We start from the raw sequence: 16,848 nt of genomic DNA, 5'->3' as shown, positions 1-16,848 counted from the left end.
CCCCCTGGACTGCAGGGAGAACAAACCTATCCATTTTGAAGGAAATCAATCCTGAATGCTCACTGGAAGGACAGATCCTGAAGCTGAGGCTCCAATACTTTGGCCATCTCATGAGAAGAGAAGACTCCCTGGAAAAGACCCTGATATTGGGAAAGTGTGAAGGCAAGAGGAGAAGGGGATGACAGAGGATGAGATGGTTGGACAGTGTCATCAAAGCGACCAACATGAATTTGGCCCAACTCCGGGAGGCAGTGGAAGACAGCTCTGGTCCATGGGGTCATGAAGAATCAGACACAATGACTAAAAAACAACAACAAATTACAACTCCAAGTGATGCTTTGCATTTATGTAAACAGCAAGAGGAAGAGCTTTTTCATATTGTGTCTCATCCCTATGGATACTTTTGGTGGATGCAGTTTGCACATCTTCGTGAGTTAGTAAATACACTGGTGTGTGACTCCTAAAAGAATGAAGCTGTGTTGAACCACAAGACTAAAACAAAATCCAGAGTCCGCAGGTGGGCAATACATTTAGAACGTTGATTTGCACTGCTGCACAATCACACAGCTGCACTACCATGCAGGTACAATTGCTTTCCTTTTTAGGTGTTTAATGTTTACATGATGACCAATATTTTAATATTTGTGTATTTATTTATTTATTAATTTATTCAAGTATTTCTAACCTGCCCTATAATGATGAATCTCAGAGTGGGCAAAATCAATAAAACTGATATTTAAAAGAATCTAAAGCAATCTGATTCAAGCTGTTCAAAACAATGTACAAATATTTTAAACAGTCTCCATAGTAAAAGAAAAAGTGACCCCACCCTCAATAAAATGCCCAGGGTTGCTATACCTCCCCCAACCCCCAGTTCTTGTGAATTTGGTTACTAAGTCTGGTTTTGGTGAACCAAGAAGGTGCCTGAATAGATTGACAGTACCAGGTTCTGGTGGTCCAATCCAGATAGCAGATACAGCCTAGAGTGACTAGGAGGAATTCAAAAGAAAACTGGAGATAATCTGTTAAATCTGCTTTGTTTTTGATTCCTGTGTTGAGCAGGGGATTGGACTCCATGAGCTTATAGGTGGCTTCCAACTAAATTATTCCATGATTCTGTAAGATACAGTTTTGTGGCCCTTCCTACATAGTCTGTTTTGATGAACACTCTTACCTGGACCTTTGATAATGAAATGTATTCAGGGAGTAGTATGGTGGCCATAATGGAATACATGTTGGTGTCCATTTTTTGGCTTGCTGAAATATATTGGACAAAATCGTTTTGCTTAGTGTGGTAATTTGCACCAGAGTAGGCTTATTGAATCAATGGAGATAAGTGAGTCATCTCCTTTGTAGATTCCATTAATTCATATTGGCGTACTCTAATTGTGACTTACTCTGTTAAAGTACAGTGGCACCTCGACTTATGAACGTCCCTACTTATGACCATTTCGAGTTACGACCAGCTCCAGCTGCAAAAATTTTCTTTGACTTGTGGTTACGAACAGAAAAAGGCAGGGGAAAAAGGCAGGAAATTCAAATTTTAACTGTAGGTGGCGATGAGGCTGCTTCTTTGTAGCTCTTTCGCCCCAGCAGTTAGAGAGTGTGTGATCAGAGAAGGCTGCCTGGTAAGGTAAGGTGCTGTTTTCTGCTTTTTAAAAACTGTTCTGGGTGTTTTTGCAATGTGGTTTTGGGCTGGGGGGTTATGTTTCTGTGCTGTGATGGGTAATGAAGAGGTTTTTTTTGTTTGTTTGTTTTTCCCCTTGATTTCTGATCAATCTTGGGGGGTTTGGTTGCTTTTTGGAGTGTTTTTTCCCATTTCCAAAGGATCGGGGGGGTTGTTTTTCTCCCCATTTCTGATGGTTCTTGGGGGGTTTGGTTGCTTTTGGGGTTTCCCCCCATTTCTGATGGGTTTTGCATGCTTCCCTTGCTTTTTCCTTTGTTCTCTGTGCACTTCTGAACTGCTCCTGTTGTTCTCTGTGCATTTCTGACCTGGCCCCTTGGTTCTCTGTGCATTTCCAATCTGCTCCATTTGTTTTCTGTGCATTTCTGACGGGACTTGCACGCCTGATTGCTTTTCTCTCCCCCTCCCCTCAAGTCGGAAGGGATTAATCATGTTTCCAATGAGTCTTGCAGTGATTTTTTTGGTGATTTTTTTCCCCTTCAGCCAGAATGGATTAATTGCATTTCAATGGGAAATGGTGCTTCAACTTATGACCATTTCTACTTACGCCCATCTTCCAGAACCAATTAAGTTCGTAAGTCAAGGCACCCCTGTAAGTTGCAGTTAGAATAGGCCCAATAAATCAATGTAACTTATGGAAGAAATGATTTGTCAACTCACCATTGATTCAGTTTGCCTGCTCTAGTGCAATTTACTACATTAAGCAATATGATTTTGGCCTTTGGCTGAAATCCTATTGCAATTGATGTTAAATCTGAAGATGTTCATGGAGAGTTACACCCAGGTAGTCTATGTGTCTGATTCGCAATTAGTTGCACAATTGACTGCACAACTAGTTGAGCAGTGGTGTATGGAACTGCTTCCAGGATATGACTTCTGCCTTGGCACAAATTTTGCAATGGCTTGTCCAACCTCAAGATATGCAGGCAAAGCTGTACAAGAAGATTTTGAATAATGGCTATAAACCACTGGCAAAATCACACTGATGGATTATCACTACCTTAAAGATATTCTTATTTTTAAGGAGCCACAACACCCAGTTTTCATATTAGAAAGTTACTTGAACAGAAGATGGGAAAAAAGAACTAGATTTACATTGACTGTTCACAAAGAGAACCAATTTTCTTGCATTCATTCTAATTCTGTCAACTCAAGTCTGTAACCTATTCCAATTTTCTATGTGACCCAAGGCTAGACTTTTGTGGCTCCATCCATTTTAAAAGATGGTAGTTCTTTCTCCCAGATAATAAGCCTGACATTCTCTGCTGTTTCCTCATTATTCACAGATGTTCTGGGGGGGGGGTTCCTTTCATTTTAATTTGGGAGGGGCAAATTAAAGAGTGAACATGAACTTGATGTAGATGCCTTGAGTCCTTCACTATTATTTATATGTTGCTAAATTGCCTCTGATTTATGGTGATTTTATGAATGAGACATTTCCCAAATGTCCTTACTAGGATCTTTCCCCAGAGAATCTTACCTTCTCATGATGTGCTCAAAATACAACAGCCTCAGTTTCATCACTTTTGCCCCCAGATATAGCTCAGGCTTGACTTACTCTAAGACCCACTTGTTCATCTTTCTGGCAGTCCAGAGTATCTGCAAAACTGTCCTCCAGTTCTGGGAATCTCAATCCAGGAATGCCCGGGTTACCCAAAATGGGCAACCACTGCCACAGAGGAACAAAAGACTGCAACTGCAGCTTTCCTAGAAATGCACGTTAAAGTTTTCTAGAAATTAGAGGAACTCATATTGCCACTCTCTCTGCAAGTAGGAGCCCCCTTCACATGTTCCTGCTCATTGTGGTAAAGTGGAGTAATGTGTGGATGGGGATGCTGGGAGCAGATCTGGCCTGGGCAGCCCATGACAAAGACACATATTGGTCTGATGGCAGACATTCTCTTTCTCCCTGGCATTTACATTTCAATTCACAAAATCCATTGAACACATTAAGTCACAATGGTGAGAGAATTCAAATTTCCATCATTCTCTATACCACTAGACATCCAGCATGTATGTAGGGGCAGAATAGACTGGAAGGGAATGGGAAATGGAAGAGAGTATTGCATCCACACAGGAAGGATCACTGGATCTGATTGCAAGGAAAAGGCCCTTCCACCTAGGATGTCTTGCTACCTTGGATGCATTTCAGAATCGTGCTATTCTTTTCTGTAGAGGGACTCTCTTTGAACTGTGAGTAAGGACTGTGTATAATAATATAGCCAATGTTAAACTTTGAGTAAAGGGTTCTGCGCTCAAAGCCTTGCCTAGGTGACTAATAGCCTACCTCACAAAGTTTAGAGCATTGATAGCCCTTTGGACCTAGGAGGAAGTGGAGATAAATATAACAAGGTAGTAAATGTTAGGTTCCTAACCTTAACAATCTGCTCTAACAATGCCATATTTTGCATCTACTAGAACAACCAAAAAGCCAGGAGAGGTTGTGTGAATCCAACTCAGTCACAGTACAGTGGACCCTCTACGTGCGGGATTAATCCATATTGGAACGGTGGCTGCCGGTAGAAAAGTCTGTAGGTCGAGTCTCCATTGACCTACAATGCATTGAAAACCGATTAATCCATAATTGGCCGTTTTTGTTCCATTTTGGTTTTTTTTCTGGTCCGTAGGTTGATTCTCCGGCTGCAAGTCGAACCTGAATTTTGCAGCCAGAGAAGTCTGCAACTCGAAAAGTCTGTAAGTCAAGCCGTCTGTAAGTCGAGGGCCCACTGTACCTAGAGAAACAGAGTTCCTCTCCTCCAGTGACTTTAAGACTGCACTTTCTCACATTAAAAAAGTGGTAGGTCAGCAAGAGTTGGCAGCCTACAAAGTGACATACTAAAAGAGCCATAATTACTAATTTTAATGCTGGGGGCTTTGATGTCCTGTTGATAAAGCTTGGGTTACATGAGACTGCCATATGTGGAGAGAAAATGGATGAATGTGGTGGCCCAAAATTAGTCTACCTGTGTTGTATTTTTTTTGTATCAAGGAAGAGTGGTTGGAGATGGTATGGGTACCTCAGGATGGTGTGTTTGCACCCTTCTTGTAGCAAATTTGGGGGTCTTTAAATTTTGGCATCCTGGCCCTGGATTACCCAACCCTGGTTATGAGAAACACTTCTTTTTCCTTTCCTTTATTCTCCTCTCCTTTTTTCTTTTAGGTTGCTTACACATGCAGAAATAAACTAACATGACTACCTTTTGAAAATGAACAATACAATGATAAATCACGTTAAACAGCAGTGGCTTCACTTGAACAACAGACCAGTGATGTCGGAATCATGCTGGTCAATATTTGCAGGCTCATTCTCAAGATACCTTTATGGTAGATTTCTGTGAAAGCCCTTACAGTTACAGGAATGATCTCTTCTCATTTTAATTGTTCAGTAAGTACAGTAGTAGATGATTGATAATAACACCAGAGATCTAGGGAAAATGCCATTTCTGGAAGATGTATGAAATTTGAAATTTCTTGTGAGACAGTGTCTGTAGATAGGTTCATGCAAAGTAACTTCAGTATGAAGAAACAGATATAAGTCCGTTGACAGCACTGGTTGGAAAAGAAGGGCTGCTGTGATCACAGAAAGAGTCCATAACTAAATCCAGAATCCAGTTACAAAGTATTCTATTTAAGTCAATTTATTCTAATTGAACTCAATCAGCCTAAAATCAGCTTAAAGCCCAAATCCTGTAGTTTACTGGTGGGTGGCCCACAGCCAGTGGTTCTGATAATGTTAGGAAGAGTTAATTAGCATCTTGAGAAAAGGCACTAGCAGAAGCATGCCCGACACAGCTTGGCATCCAGGAACATATCTAACACAGCTTGGCATCAGAAGAATAGATGGCATTTGGAATGTGATTGGAAATTAAATGCTATTATGAAATCTTGATTCTCCTTGAGTTCCTCAGTGCATGCTGTGGGTTGTCTGCACATGCCTGAAATGCTGCAATGCTTTTTGAACTACACTTCCTAGAATCTTCCAGCTAGCATAGCCAGTGGCCATGTTGCCTGGGGTATCCTTGAAGCTACAGTAAACAAACAAATACCCAAATCTTTTTCAAGCTCTGTTTCTTTAATAGCACTGCAGTGATAAACTGAATGCGTTCCTTTGAGACAAGGACCATAGGAAGACCAAATATTGGCATTGCTCTCTGGTACAGCAGAACAGATACTGAAAACCAGGATGAAAATGCTGCTAGCCTTGGCCACCATAGAGGGCTATAACAGTCAGCAGTACCAAAGGACATAATCATCTGTCTGCATCAGGGTGCTATGAGAGGAGAGCTCTTAACTTTTCATCAATTGCTTGGAAAATAACTGTGACGTTCTCTGAATGGAGATGTTTATGATTCTGAGCATGGGCACAGAGTGACAAAATATTTTCTGGATTACCATAAATGAAATTAATGTTTGTTGGTATAAAGAAAATAATTCAAACATAAAATAAAAAGTGGCAGCCAAGAGACGATTATGATTCTGCCTAAGTGGTTTTATATTTTCCGCACTTTCTTGACTGAAATCATTTTCAATCACAAATAGGCAGACAGAATGGCAACGTAAGTACTAAAGTAGTCCTAAATTCTAAGCTACTATGTTGAGAACAAATGAAATAACAAACTCTTTAACACAATGCATCCAAACAGCTGTGCTGAAATGACTAGATCTTTCAAAACAAAAATGAAATGCCACTTTGAGCAATGTCAGTCTAGCAGGTTCAAAATATAATTTCCATATTCCTTTTAGCACTACAGATGTACTGAAAATAAACAATGTAAATGTAAGGCTTCTAACTGTACATTAGAGCCCAGTAATTAGAGTCCCCAACACACTCATAACTGAATATGAATCAATGCTACATATAGATTGCCCAGCAAGTTCGATCAACTTTTATGTAGCTGAGTCCCTCTAGTGGTGTCAGCATGTTTAGAATTAATCCATTGCTTAAAAGTCAAGAGTGGCAAAGCCAGATTTTGTTTCAGGAGTCTTACCAAGACATCCAGGACGATGGAGTCTCCACCCAGATACTGCATGATAAAGTTCTATTGTTTCATGACACAGTAGTGTAGAGATGCATGACAAGAAGAATAATGTGTTTCACGAACGAAAGATGGTTTAAGGAAGGCATGTAAGGAATACATGTAGTACCCCAGATAGCCAATGGAGGTACGTCCTTCCATAGTACATTCATAATGAGTAAGTAGCAAAGGCTGCTAAAAGCATTGCTCTGCGCTTCATAATACATAAAGCAGGGCTCACTTTCCCTCCCTCTCCCTCTCCCCTCCTTCCTTTTGCTCTCACACAGAGAGAGAGAGAGAGAGAGGATACAGACAGATCTGGCTACGGAGTTTGGACAGAAAATAAACTGGAAGCAGCAGATGTCAAATGGCATATTCAAGACAATCACTTAGCCTCTAGTGACAACCACTGTGAGTATACTACACAGTACTGTACTGGCTGTAATTATCTACTCAGTTGCATGTTTTTGAAGCTATTGGTTTAAGCTGAAGTACAAGTCAGAATTTGAGCAGGCTGATTGCATCTGAAGTGACCTTTCTTATAAATAAATTTTAAAAACAGTGTTGAGGCTTACACCTTTGTTCTGGGTTTTATTCTGTTTTGTTGTTTTTGCAGATGAATATACACTCATTTTGAGGGTGGCCAAGACAGAATTGATTCTTCATCCGATGTGAACAAAACTGTAGGTGTGTATGTGTCTGCCTCTGTGTGTGTGCTCGTCTCATGTGTGGAACTGGCAGCACAACTACAAAGGAGAAAGATGACGAACCCAGAGAATCTGACTTCCCAGAGCTTGCTTTCCACAATCCACAACAATGCTAGCAACCTCTTCTTGGGGCTTCAGGTAGTCCAGTTCTTCAAACCTCTGATCATTCCTTGTTATTCCCTTGTGGTTTTCATTGGTATCATTGGGAATTACCTCCTCATCTATGTTATCTGCAAGACTAAAAAGATGCACAATGTCACCAACTTTCTGGTGGGCAACCTGGCATTCTCTGACATGCTCATGTGTGCCACCTGTGTTCCCTTGACCCTAGCCTATGCCTTTGAACCCAGAGGGTGGATCTATGGACGCTTCATGTGCTACTTCGTATTCCTTATGCAACCAGTCACAGTGTTTGTCTCTGTCTTCACCCTGACTGTCATTGCTGTGGACAGGTACCATGCCATGATTTATCCACTCCAAAGGAGGCTCACAATACCAATCTGTGCCTATATTCTGGCTGCTATTTGGATATTAAGTTGCATTCTAGCTGCGCCTGCCTTGGTCCACACTTACCATGCAGAATTCCCAGAGCTGGACTTCTCTATCTGTGAAGAATTTTGGTTCCATCGGAAGAGGGATCGCCTAGCTTATGCCTATAGCACTCTCATCCTCACATATGTCCTGCCTTTAATCATAATCTCTGTGTCTTACCTGAAGATCTCTGTCAAGCTGAAAAACCGAGTTGTCCCTGGCAATGTTACTCAGAACCAAGCTGAGTGTGACCGAGCCAGAAGACGGAAGACCTTTCGCCTGCTGGTTCTGGTGGTAGCAGCTTTTGGAGTTTGCTGGTTGCCTCTGCACATCTTTAATGTGATCAAGGACATAGATATCAAACTGATAGACAAGCAGTATTTTAACCTTATTCAGCTCCTCTGCCATTGGTTTGCCATGATGTCTGCTTGCACCAATGCCTTCCTTTATGCCTGGCTACATGACAGCTTTAGAGGGGAACTGAAGAAAATCTTTGCTTGCCGAAGGAAAAAGACAGGACCGGCCACCAATTGTATCATGGCCAGTGTGGTGCTGTAAATGGGGGCTTTCTCCCAGGGCTGTCTTGCCTCTCCCATCATGAATGTTACAAGTCTTTGTACTATGACTGACACGTGAGTTTTCTCAATGGGTAGCGGGCTGCCAAGTTTAATGTAACCCAAATTATGCACCATACAACTGACTTTTTTTGATTGGAATAATTTACATGATTGAAGGAAGTTTGCAGACAATTTCTTGCTTTGCACACACTACCCTGAAAATATTGCTGCTGTATATGTAAATAGTGAATTCTTCAGGTTAGAATTGGGGTGTGCACATGAAAGTAAAGGAAGGAAGCAGCTATATTTGACTTTTAGTAAAGAGCAGCAGCCACGTAAAGAGAAAGGTTACGATGAGACAGGATCTGAAAATAAAGAATGAGGTATTGTAATACCAATGAAATCCTTATGGTCCTTAAAGTAGTGTGAGTCAATGTGTATGAATTTCATATTCTCCAGTTGTTGCTCAGTTTTGCTAAAAGCAAAAGTGTACGGAGGAGTTTTAAGTTTCTCCTGAGGGAAAACATGTGGGGAGTGTTGACAGAAATAAATAACTTGATAATATACTTCTCCTTATTTAGTGCATTTCTATCAGTGGTTCCCAAACTTAGGGTTGCAGGTATTCTGGGACTACAATGGACAGATGTTCTGACCATTGGCATGCTGACCAGTATTTCTGAGAGTTGGAGCCCAGGAACATCTGGGTCCACAAGGGACCACTGGTTGAAATCTTATAGGTGTTTGCCTAAAGTTTGCATAAATTGCCATGGTTAATTGCAGCTAACTGATTAGGTGCCAAGACACAACTCAGTTGTGTAACTGGGCATGTGACCAGGCATGTAACGAGTACATGCCCCAAACCTCATCAATTAACCACTGTTATGCAAACCTCACAAAAATACCCATAGGATTTGTGCTATTGATCTATAGACTCCCTTTTCTTGTTTGATTATCTGTTCATCCATTCATTTGTTCCATTTGTATCCTGACTTTCCTCCAATAAGTTCAAATCAGCACACATAATTCCTCTCAGCACAGCTTTTATCCTCACAACAATACCAGGTGGGGGATCAAGATGAGAAAGAGAAAGTGGCCCAGGGAGACATGGTGAGTTTCATGGCAGAATGGGGACTTAAACCTGTGCGTCCCAAGTCTCAGTTCAGCACTGAGATATAGGCATGTTTCTAGGTGATCTCTCATCCAGGTTCTCAATTAGACTGAAACCCATTTAACATCAGTAAGATAGATGAATCATGCAGCATGCTATGGAGCCAGCAAGATTTTCCTGGCCCAATGCACTGTATGTGGACTGGAGTATTGTCCAATACATGTAAAAGAACACTGATGTGCATATAAATGAGGTCCTTTAATTTTTATTTGCAGATATCAATTAGTATGATCTAAAGGCATCTTATCATAGCATAAAACCATAACCAAATTAAATTGCTGTATATGTTACCTCTGTTTGAACCTCTTTGCTTTATTTTTCGGTATAAAGCAGAGGTGGCAAGCCTTTTGTCTGCAAAGTGCCATTGAGCCATATGAGTGTGTGTGTGTGTGTGTGGGGGAAATCAGACAGGTTACATTCAAGTAGTAAGAAGTATAAAAGACAGCATGCCAGCACAATGTATTTCTTAACAGTTGTATTCCCATATTAGGGAAAGCTTAAAATGTATTTTTGCCTACCATGCATTTGTTGAATGACTCATGGGCTGTAATTTCCTCTGGTGCCAATCCTAAACAATTCAAAGACTGACATTTTGTGAAAACCAGTTGCGATATTGTTATGACTTCCATCAGTTGATCATAGATGCCACAGTCAGACCAGCCCCCCCCAAAAAATCCCCTTTTCTTTCTTCCCCCCTCTCCCCATCTCTGTATAAACAGATCAAGAATTTGTAGCAACTAAAACTGAAGTGCTTAAGTGTGCCTAAATTCAAGCAGATTTTTAAAAAATCCTTTAAGATCACTTGTGGTTATGCATTATTCTTCATTATGTAAAAAGTGTTATCCTCCCTTTATATTTCCAACAGCAAAATGCCCCATACCCCCCATGGGATAATAATCATCCCTTTTCCTCTCCCCCATCTTGGTATTCCAATCAACATAATTTCAAAACTCTATTTAGGAAGGCAGGAAGGCAGGCAGGCAGGAAGGAAAATAACAAAATAACAATCCCAGATTTCACTGCAAGGTTGTTGTATGTTACTCTCCTACAACAATCCTGCCCTTAATATATGGGTATAACTTCATTACTTTCCTGGTGGGTATTACTGCTACTCTCTTGGATGATATTACTCCTACTATCTAAACCAGAATCCATCAACCCTCATGTAAGTGAACTAATGATAGAGTTTTTACATTTGCATCAGTAGAATGGGTTTTGAATGTTTGAAAACACTGATGTTACACAAGCACCTGTTTTCTCCTAACATAGGCCGTGAAACCCACAACTCCTTAACCCCACTTTTAAGTTTAAGTAAGGATGTGCATTTGGATTCGGAAATATTTGGAATTCACCATATAATGCCATAGTCAGATAGTTCTGAATATATCCAAATCCAAATTTGACATTTCCAAATATCTGTAATAATAATTCTTAATATCCTGAGTCCCACTTACTTCTATAGATTAAAAAGCAAAAGACTGGGTTTCTGGTTGCTAGAGGAAGAAGTGAAAGTAAAAACTGTTTCTCAGGCATCCTGGAGTGAATTTTTGAGAAATGAAACTTAAAGACACTTTGAAATGAAAGGTAGTGAAGGCAGAGTACTTGGTGTCTCCTTATTGGGGTTAACATGGGTTTCGCAAAGGAGGAAGGCTGGGGTAAGAGCAAAACCTGTAAATGATATCTATCTGCACCCATGATATCTGGAAAGGCACAAATACCAGAAAGGTTTTTTTCACATCGGTTCTTTCCAATTGAAAGGTGGGTTTAGCTGCTTATAAATCCTTTGAGCACTTGCTGTTAGCATATGCTCTGGTACAAGCCTGTGCTGTAGCAGTTTTCTCTGTGTCCTTTTCTGAACCTTCCATTTACATTGACATTGTCTACATCTCATTGTATATTGTTTACTTAATGTAGTTAAGAATAAGAATTAGGATTAGTAGATCTATTAGTACACTATAAATCAACAGGAAATATTCTATGAGGTTAGGCTCCTTTGGGTATATCAGGCAGAGGAATAAGATTTTGTTAGATACAGTGGTGCCTCGCATTACGATCACTTCGTTTAATGACAAAATTGCAAAATGATGTTTCCTATGGGGGAATTTCGCTTTGCGATGATCGGTTCCCTGCTTCAGGAACCGATTCTTCACAAAATGACGATTTTCCAACAGCTGATCGGCAGTTTCAAAATGGCCACCGGGTGAATAAAATGGCTCCCCACTGTGTTTAGGGACGGATTCCTCACAAGACAGGCAGCGAAAATGGCCTCCCTATGGAGGATCTTCGCTGGACGGTGAGTTTTAAGCCCATCGGAACGCATTAAACAGGTTTTAATGCGTTTCTATGGGCTTTTAAATTTCGCTTTACAATGTTTTCATTCTACAGCGATTTTGCTGGAACGAATTAACATCGTAACGCGAGGCACCACTGTATAGGAAGATCTATTAAGTGAATTGATTCTCTCTCTCTCTCTCTGTGATTTTCATTGGAAGGGGTTGTGTTCTTCTGTAGCAGAATCAGATTCTTTTCTTCTTTGGGTAGAGTCAGCAAGCAGAATGGTAGATGCATTTGGCACTTGGAGAAGAATGCTGCTTACCCCAAGGCATCAGCTTTTGCTGAAAGAAGTGGAAGAACGAGAAGAAAAAAACAGCATACAACTCCAGTAATGAGCCCCCCAAACAATACAACAATATTCCACCAATACCAGCAATATGACAATATTCAGTTGTCATATTGGTGGCCGAACCTTGACCCATCCCACTCCAGGTTCAACCCACATCATGGCATGGAAATGGCATTGGTGGCCTTGCAGAATTACCTTTTGAGGGAGACCGACAGGGACAAGATGTCCCTACTGGTCTCCTTGACCTCTCAGCAGCCTTCAACCTGGTGAGACTCTCTGGGTGGGAGATTGGTGACTCGGCTTTGTCCTGGCTCTGATTCTTCCTAGAGGACTGTTCTCAGAGAGTGCAACTTGGGGAGATGATGTCCATTCCTTGAATTGCTTGTTTTATCGCACGGTGAATTGCCCAGAGTGTTGGTAGCCAGATGGGCAGTATAAAAGTAAGTAAGTAAGTAAGTAAGTAAGTAAGTAAGTAAGTAAGTAAGTAAGTAAGTAAGTAAATTTATTTATTTATTTATTTATTTATTTATTTATTTATTTATTTATTTATTTATTTATTTAACACCGTCACTAGGAAAGACCAGTGGACAGAGAATTGTCTTCGACTAAACAGGTCCCTGGTGTCAAAACTGTTGGGATCTACTGATCTGCGGCAACAGCAATGCTGCTGCTTCTGTGGTTGCAAAGGAGATTTTTTTTCTGGCCTGAAGTGGTGCTCCTGGCTAGCAAGCACTACAGGTTTGCCTCCTGGTGGGAAAAGAAGGAGTACATTCTACCAACCACCTTGGACCCACAAATTAAACAGTGAGCACTGAATAAGCAGCAGCAAAGGGAGCGGCAATGCTAACCTACTGTCTATCACATGCAGCAGCAGCTAGTGAAGAAGGTCTGGCTAGCACTGAGGGGTCACACATAGCAGGAAGAAACTAATAATGTCCATAGCATCCGAAATAGCAGTACCAGCAGTTCCATTCTAGATTCCAGGTCTCTCACCCCCTGCAACAACAGAGCAAGCTTTCTGGGACTCTTGATAGAGTAGAAGATTATCCTCAAGAGACACCAGCCCAGAGCAAGGACATGGCAGAAGCAAAGGCACATATGTAGGAGCCCTGCAAGCCAAAAGAGACCAACCTCTTGTCTTACCTACCAACAAGTGTGGCCAGTGATAAAGTGTTCCCTCAGGCAGGGGACATTGTCAGCCCATGTCACTAACACCTGCAACCTAGATCTGGTTAACCGCTGTACTGAAGCCAAAACTGTGCTCACGACCTGGGGTTCAATCACAGGTAGCTGGCTCAAGGTTGATTCAGCCTTCTATCCTTCTGAGGTCGGTAAAATGAGTACCCAGGTCGCTGGGGGGGAGGGAATGTGTAGCCTGCATAATTAACTTGTAAACCGCCCAGTGAGTGCTTGAAGCACTATGGGGCGGTATATAAGCATCACGCTTTGCTTTGCTTTGTATTTGCTAATTTGCTAGTGTTTGATTTGCTATAGAAAAATCATGTTTTGGAGAAACAAAATGTTTAGAAGCCTTGTGTTAACTACTATTCAAGGAAATATATTAATTGAGCACTCTTGCAATTGTTTCAAGGACAGATGAAGTGTGACAACGTGCTGCGGAGAGTGTTTCATAAACAGTAGCCTGGAAATTGAAGTATTTTCTGCATTCAAAAATATCACTTAATTACAATGCTTTATTGGTTAACATAAGAATGAAGGGTAGTTTACTGTTTTCACATGGTGCATTATGAGTAAGAATTAATTACCCAAAGGATGGATTGTTTGCTAGTTCCATTTAAAAGGTCAATGAATACACTGACAGAGCAGAAAGACTGAATATTGGAATCATGTTTACCATCTCATGTTGAATATTGATAATTCTCATAGGTACAATTTCTAGCAATTAGATTCACAAATTAAGCCCATATTTAGCTTCCACATTGACTGATCGCAAAACAAGGCTGCTAAGTCCAAAAAGTATAGATGAGGAAAATCACATGCTGTGACAAACACATCTTTACTACTTGAGAAAGCACTTCTTCACAAACTGTGTTAAATATCCTGTCCAGTAGCATTTGGCCTAGCTCTGTTTTACAGGCCAGCCTCCTGAAAAACACAGACCAGAAACCTGACTCCCACTGGCATAAATCCAACGATGTAAATTTCAGTGATAAATTGCAGCCAGTTAAAAAGTCAAAGCTTGTATTTCTTGTCACATATCAAGTAACACAACTGATATGTAGCAAAAAATACAAGTGCTTATTTCCTAAGTGGCATCAGTTCAATGTTCAGTTGATGTCCTGAAGTGTCTTACTCATTAAGCCACTTCAGGATATTGGAAATTCTAATCTCTGTGTGTAAGTAACAGGATGCTTGCTACAGAACAGAATGTGACCTGACTATCCAGAAGTAAGCCCACTAAGCTTGGAGGGACTTTATGAATTTTTAAACACTCATGTATAAACTGTATTGAGAATCATGTAAAGGCCACTGTCTCCCCCAGTACTGAACACTTGCAGGAGCAGAATGCATAGATACATGAGGGATAAGGTAAGAATTCTGCAGGTCCTGGATTGAAGGGGAAAGAGGGGCTAGAGAGTATTATAGTCTACAACTCAAGAGGAATTAATAATGCCAGAGCAATGATCCAAGTTATATGTCAGAAGAATAAAGCATGGAACATATAGAGGAACAAAAACAGTTCCTACTTGTTCACAGCCTTCTCTCCCATATATGACCTTTGTTTATTCCTAACACTTGTAAAAAGCTTCAAAGATAAAGGAAATGTATTTGGCCTTGGTATATCTAGGGCTGATTTTAAGGTACCTGAGTTTCAACCAGGAGTTTCCTTTTAGCATTTGATTTAGACTTGAATTATACAGAAGTACCAGGATTTTGAATAAGAGCACATACCTTCTTTGAATCTTTTGTAAAAATTATGCTGCATGTTAAAAGAAAGAAAGAAAGAAAGAAAGAAAGAAAGAAAGAAAGAAAGAAAGAAAGAAAGAAAGAAAGAAAGAAAATACATTCAAGGTAATTGATGTCTTGACATAGGAAGCATCTCATTTATGGGAATTTATGCCCCATGTGTCAAACTAAGCAGCTTGATCATTTGCTCCTCTGTTTCAGACACTAAAATGTCTTTGGCCAGCCCTGAATTAAGTTATTTACAATTAAAATGAGTCCCACTGATTCCGATGTGTCTTCCCTAAGAATAGTTAAGTCTGGATCCAGCCCAATATCATTTGAATATCGGGAGGTGGGGGGACACCTAACACATATACCAATCACTGTACGGTGTAAATTATATATTTAATAACAGCATCCAATTAATTAAGAAGTGCCTGTGTCAAAGAAGCAGCAATGAGTCAGCCGTCAATGAACAGAATCTTAAGTAGGAATTGGTACATTGTTATTTTTTTCCTTCTCTCTCTTCTTTGCTGTAGCCCCTGTATCATTCTAAGGAGAATGGAGTGGAAGGACCCTTTGGCAAATCATCAGTAACTTAAGCCTGATGACAAAATGGTACAATACAGTTCCTTTTCTTTCCTCTATTTAAGATTTTTTTTTCCTCCATGTACTCGTCTGTATTTGCCTATGAAACTCCTTAAGGACTCATGTACACTGATGATGCTGTGTAATGTTGGGAAACAGATTCTGGATAGTAACCAGGTTATTATCTAAGGAGTAGCAGTGGAATGGACTGGAGTTTTTTCACCGAAAGTATTAAAGCTATAGCTTGATAATTATCTGTGAGGGGGCTGTGGTTTCATTTAGCATTATAGATACTGCACGGAATAGGAGATTGATTAGACTTACTCCAATTATTTATTTATTTATTTATTTTATATCCCGCCTATCTAGTCGGGAGAGACCACTCTAGATGTCGTCCAACCCTAAAATTTGGTGATATCATGATATCCTGAAAGGATGTACAGTATTCATATTCAACCTGCATTGAATCCATATGTGCATGTTCTTCCAACTTCACTTCCTTATACAGTATTGCAGTCAAAGCCATGTCAGACTTTGGCAAGTGGGTTTGCTGTGAGACGGGGTGCCACTGATCAAACTAAACAGGTATCAGAAGGAGCTTCTTTATACTATGTTTTTGCGTGTGTGTCTCTCATACTATTTTCAGAGATTTTTGCAAACCCTAATATCATTTACTTGATATGTTATGGTGGGGCTTGTGGGTTTCATTAAGGCCCCTCTGCTTCCTGCAGAGAGGTGCTAGTGATATAAACTATCATCATTCTTTTCTCTCTGTTCTAGTGACATGCCCCAGAGTTTGGCCCTATTTGAGCCCTAGATTTGAAAACTGGTTTTTACCTCAGTATTTCTAAGTGGCTAAAAGGTAAATGTTACACGATACTTGGAGAACCCAAGACACTTCTTTCAGGAACCTAATCTCATGCCAGCATGACTGATGAACTTTCTTCAGGACTTCTATCAGAAAGAACAAATAATAACATTGTTTGAAGGCCATATTTGCAGCTTTTGGTTTGAAAAAAAAATATGAAATATGAACAGATTTCAGAAGACCATACATCTTTATATGAC

The 16,848-nt window shown here is 40.4% G+C and overlaps 1 protein-coding gene across 1 annotated transcript; it reads left to right on the top strand.

The window, feature by feature from the left end:
* Positions 1-302: 302 nt before the first annotated feature.
* On the top strand, positions 303-16,620 carry LOC110075346 (prolactin-releasing peptide receptor). Its single transcript, XM_072995482.2, has 3 exons — positions 303-7,110; positions 7,316-11,420; positions 12,613-16,620. The coding sequence occupies exon 2, from the start codon at positions 7,461-7,463 to the stop codon at positions 8,493-8,495; it is 1,035 nt and encodes a 344-aa protein (XP_072851583.2). The 5' UTR covers positions 303-7,110; positions 7,316-7,460; the 3' UTR covers positions 8,496-11,420; positions 12,613-16,620.
* Positions 16,621-16,848: the final 228 nt, after the last annotated feature.

This window comes from Pogona vitticeps, chromosome 3 (genome assembly GCF_051106095.1).
Source record: "Pogona vitticeps strain Pit_001003342236 chromosome 3, PviZW2.1, whole genome shotgun sequence".
Lineage (NCBI taxonomy): Eukaryota > Metazoa > Chordata > Lepidosauria > Squamata > Agamidae > Pogona > Pogona vitticeps.
The sequence above is the reverse complement of the archived record's forward strand: the minus strand, read 5'-3'. Positions and strand labels throughout refer to the sequence as shown.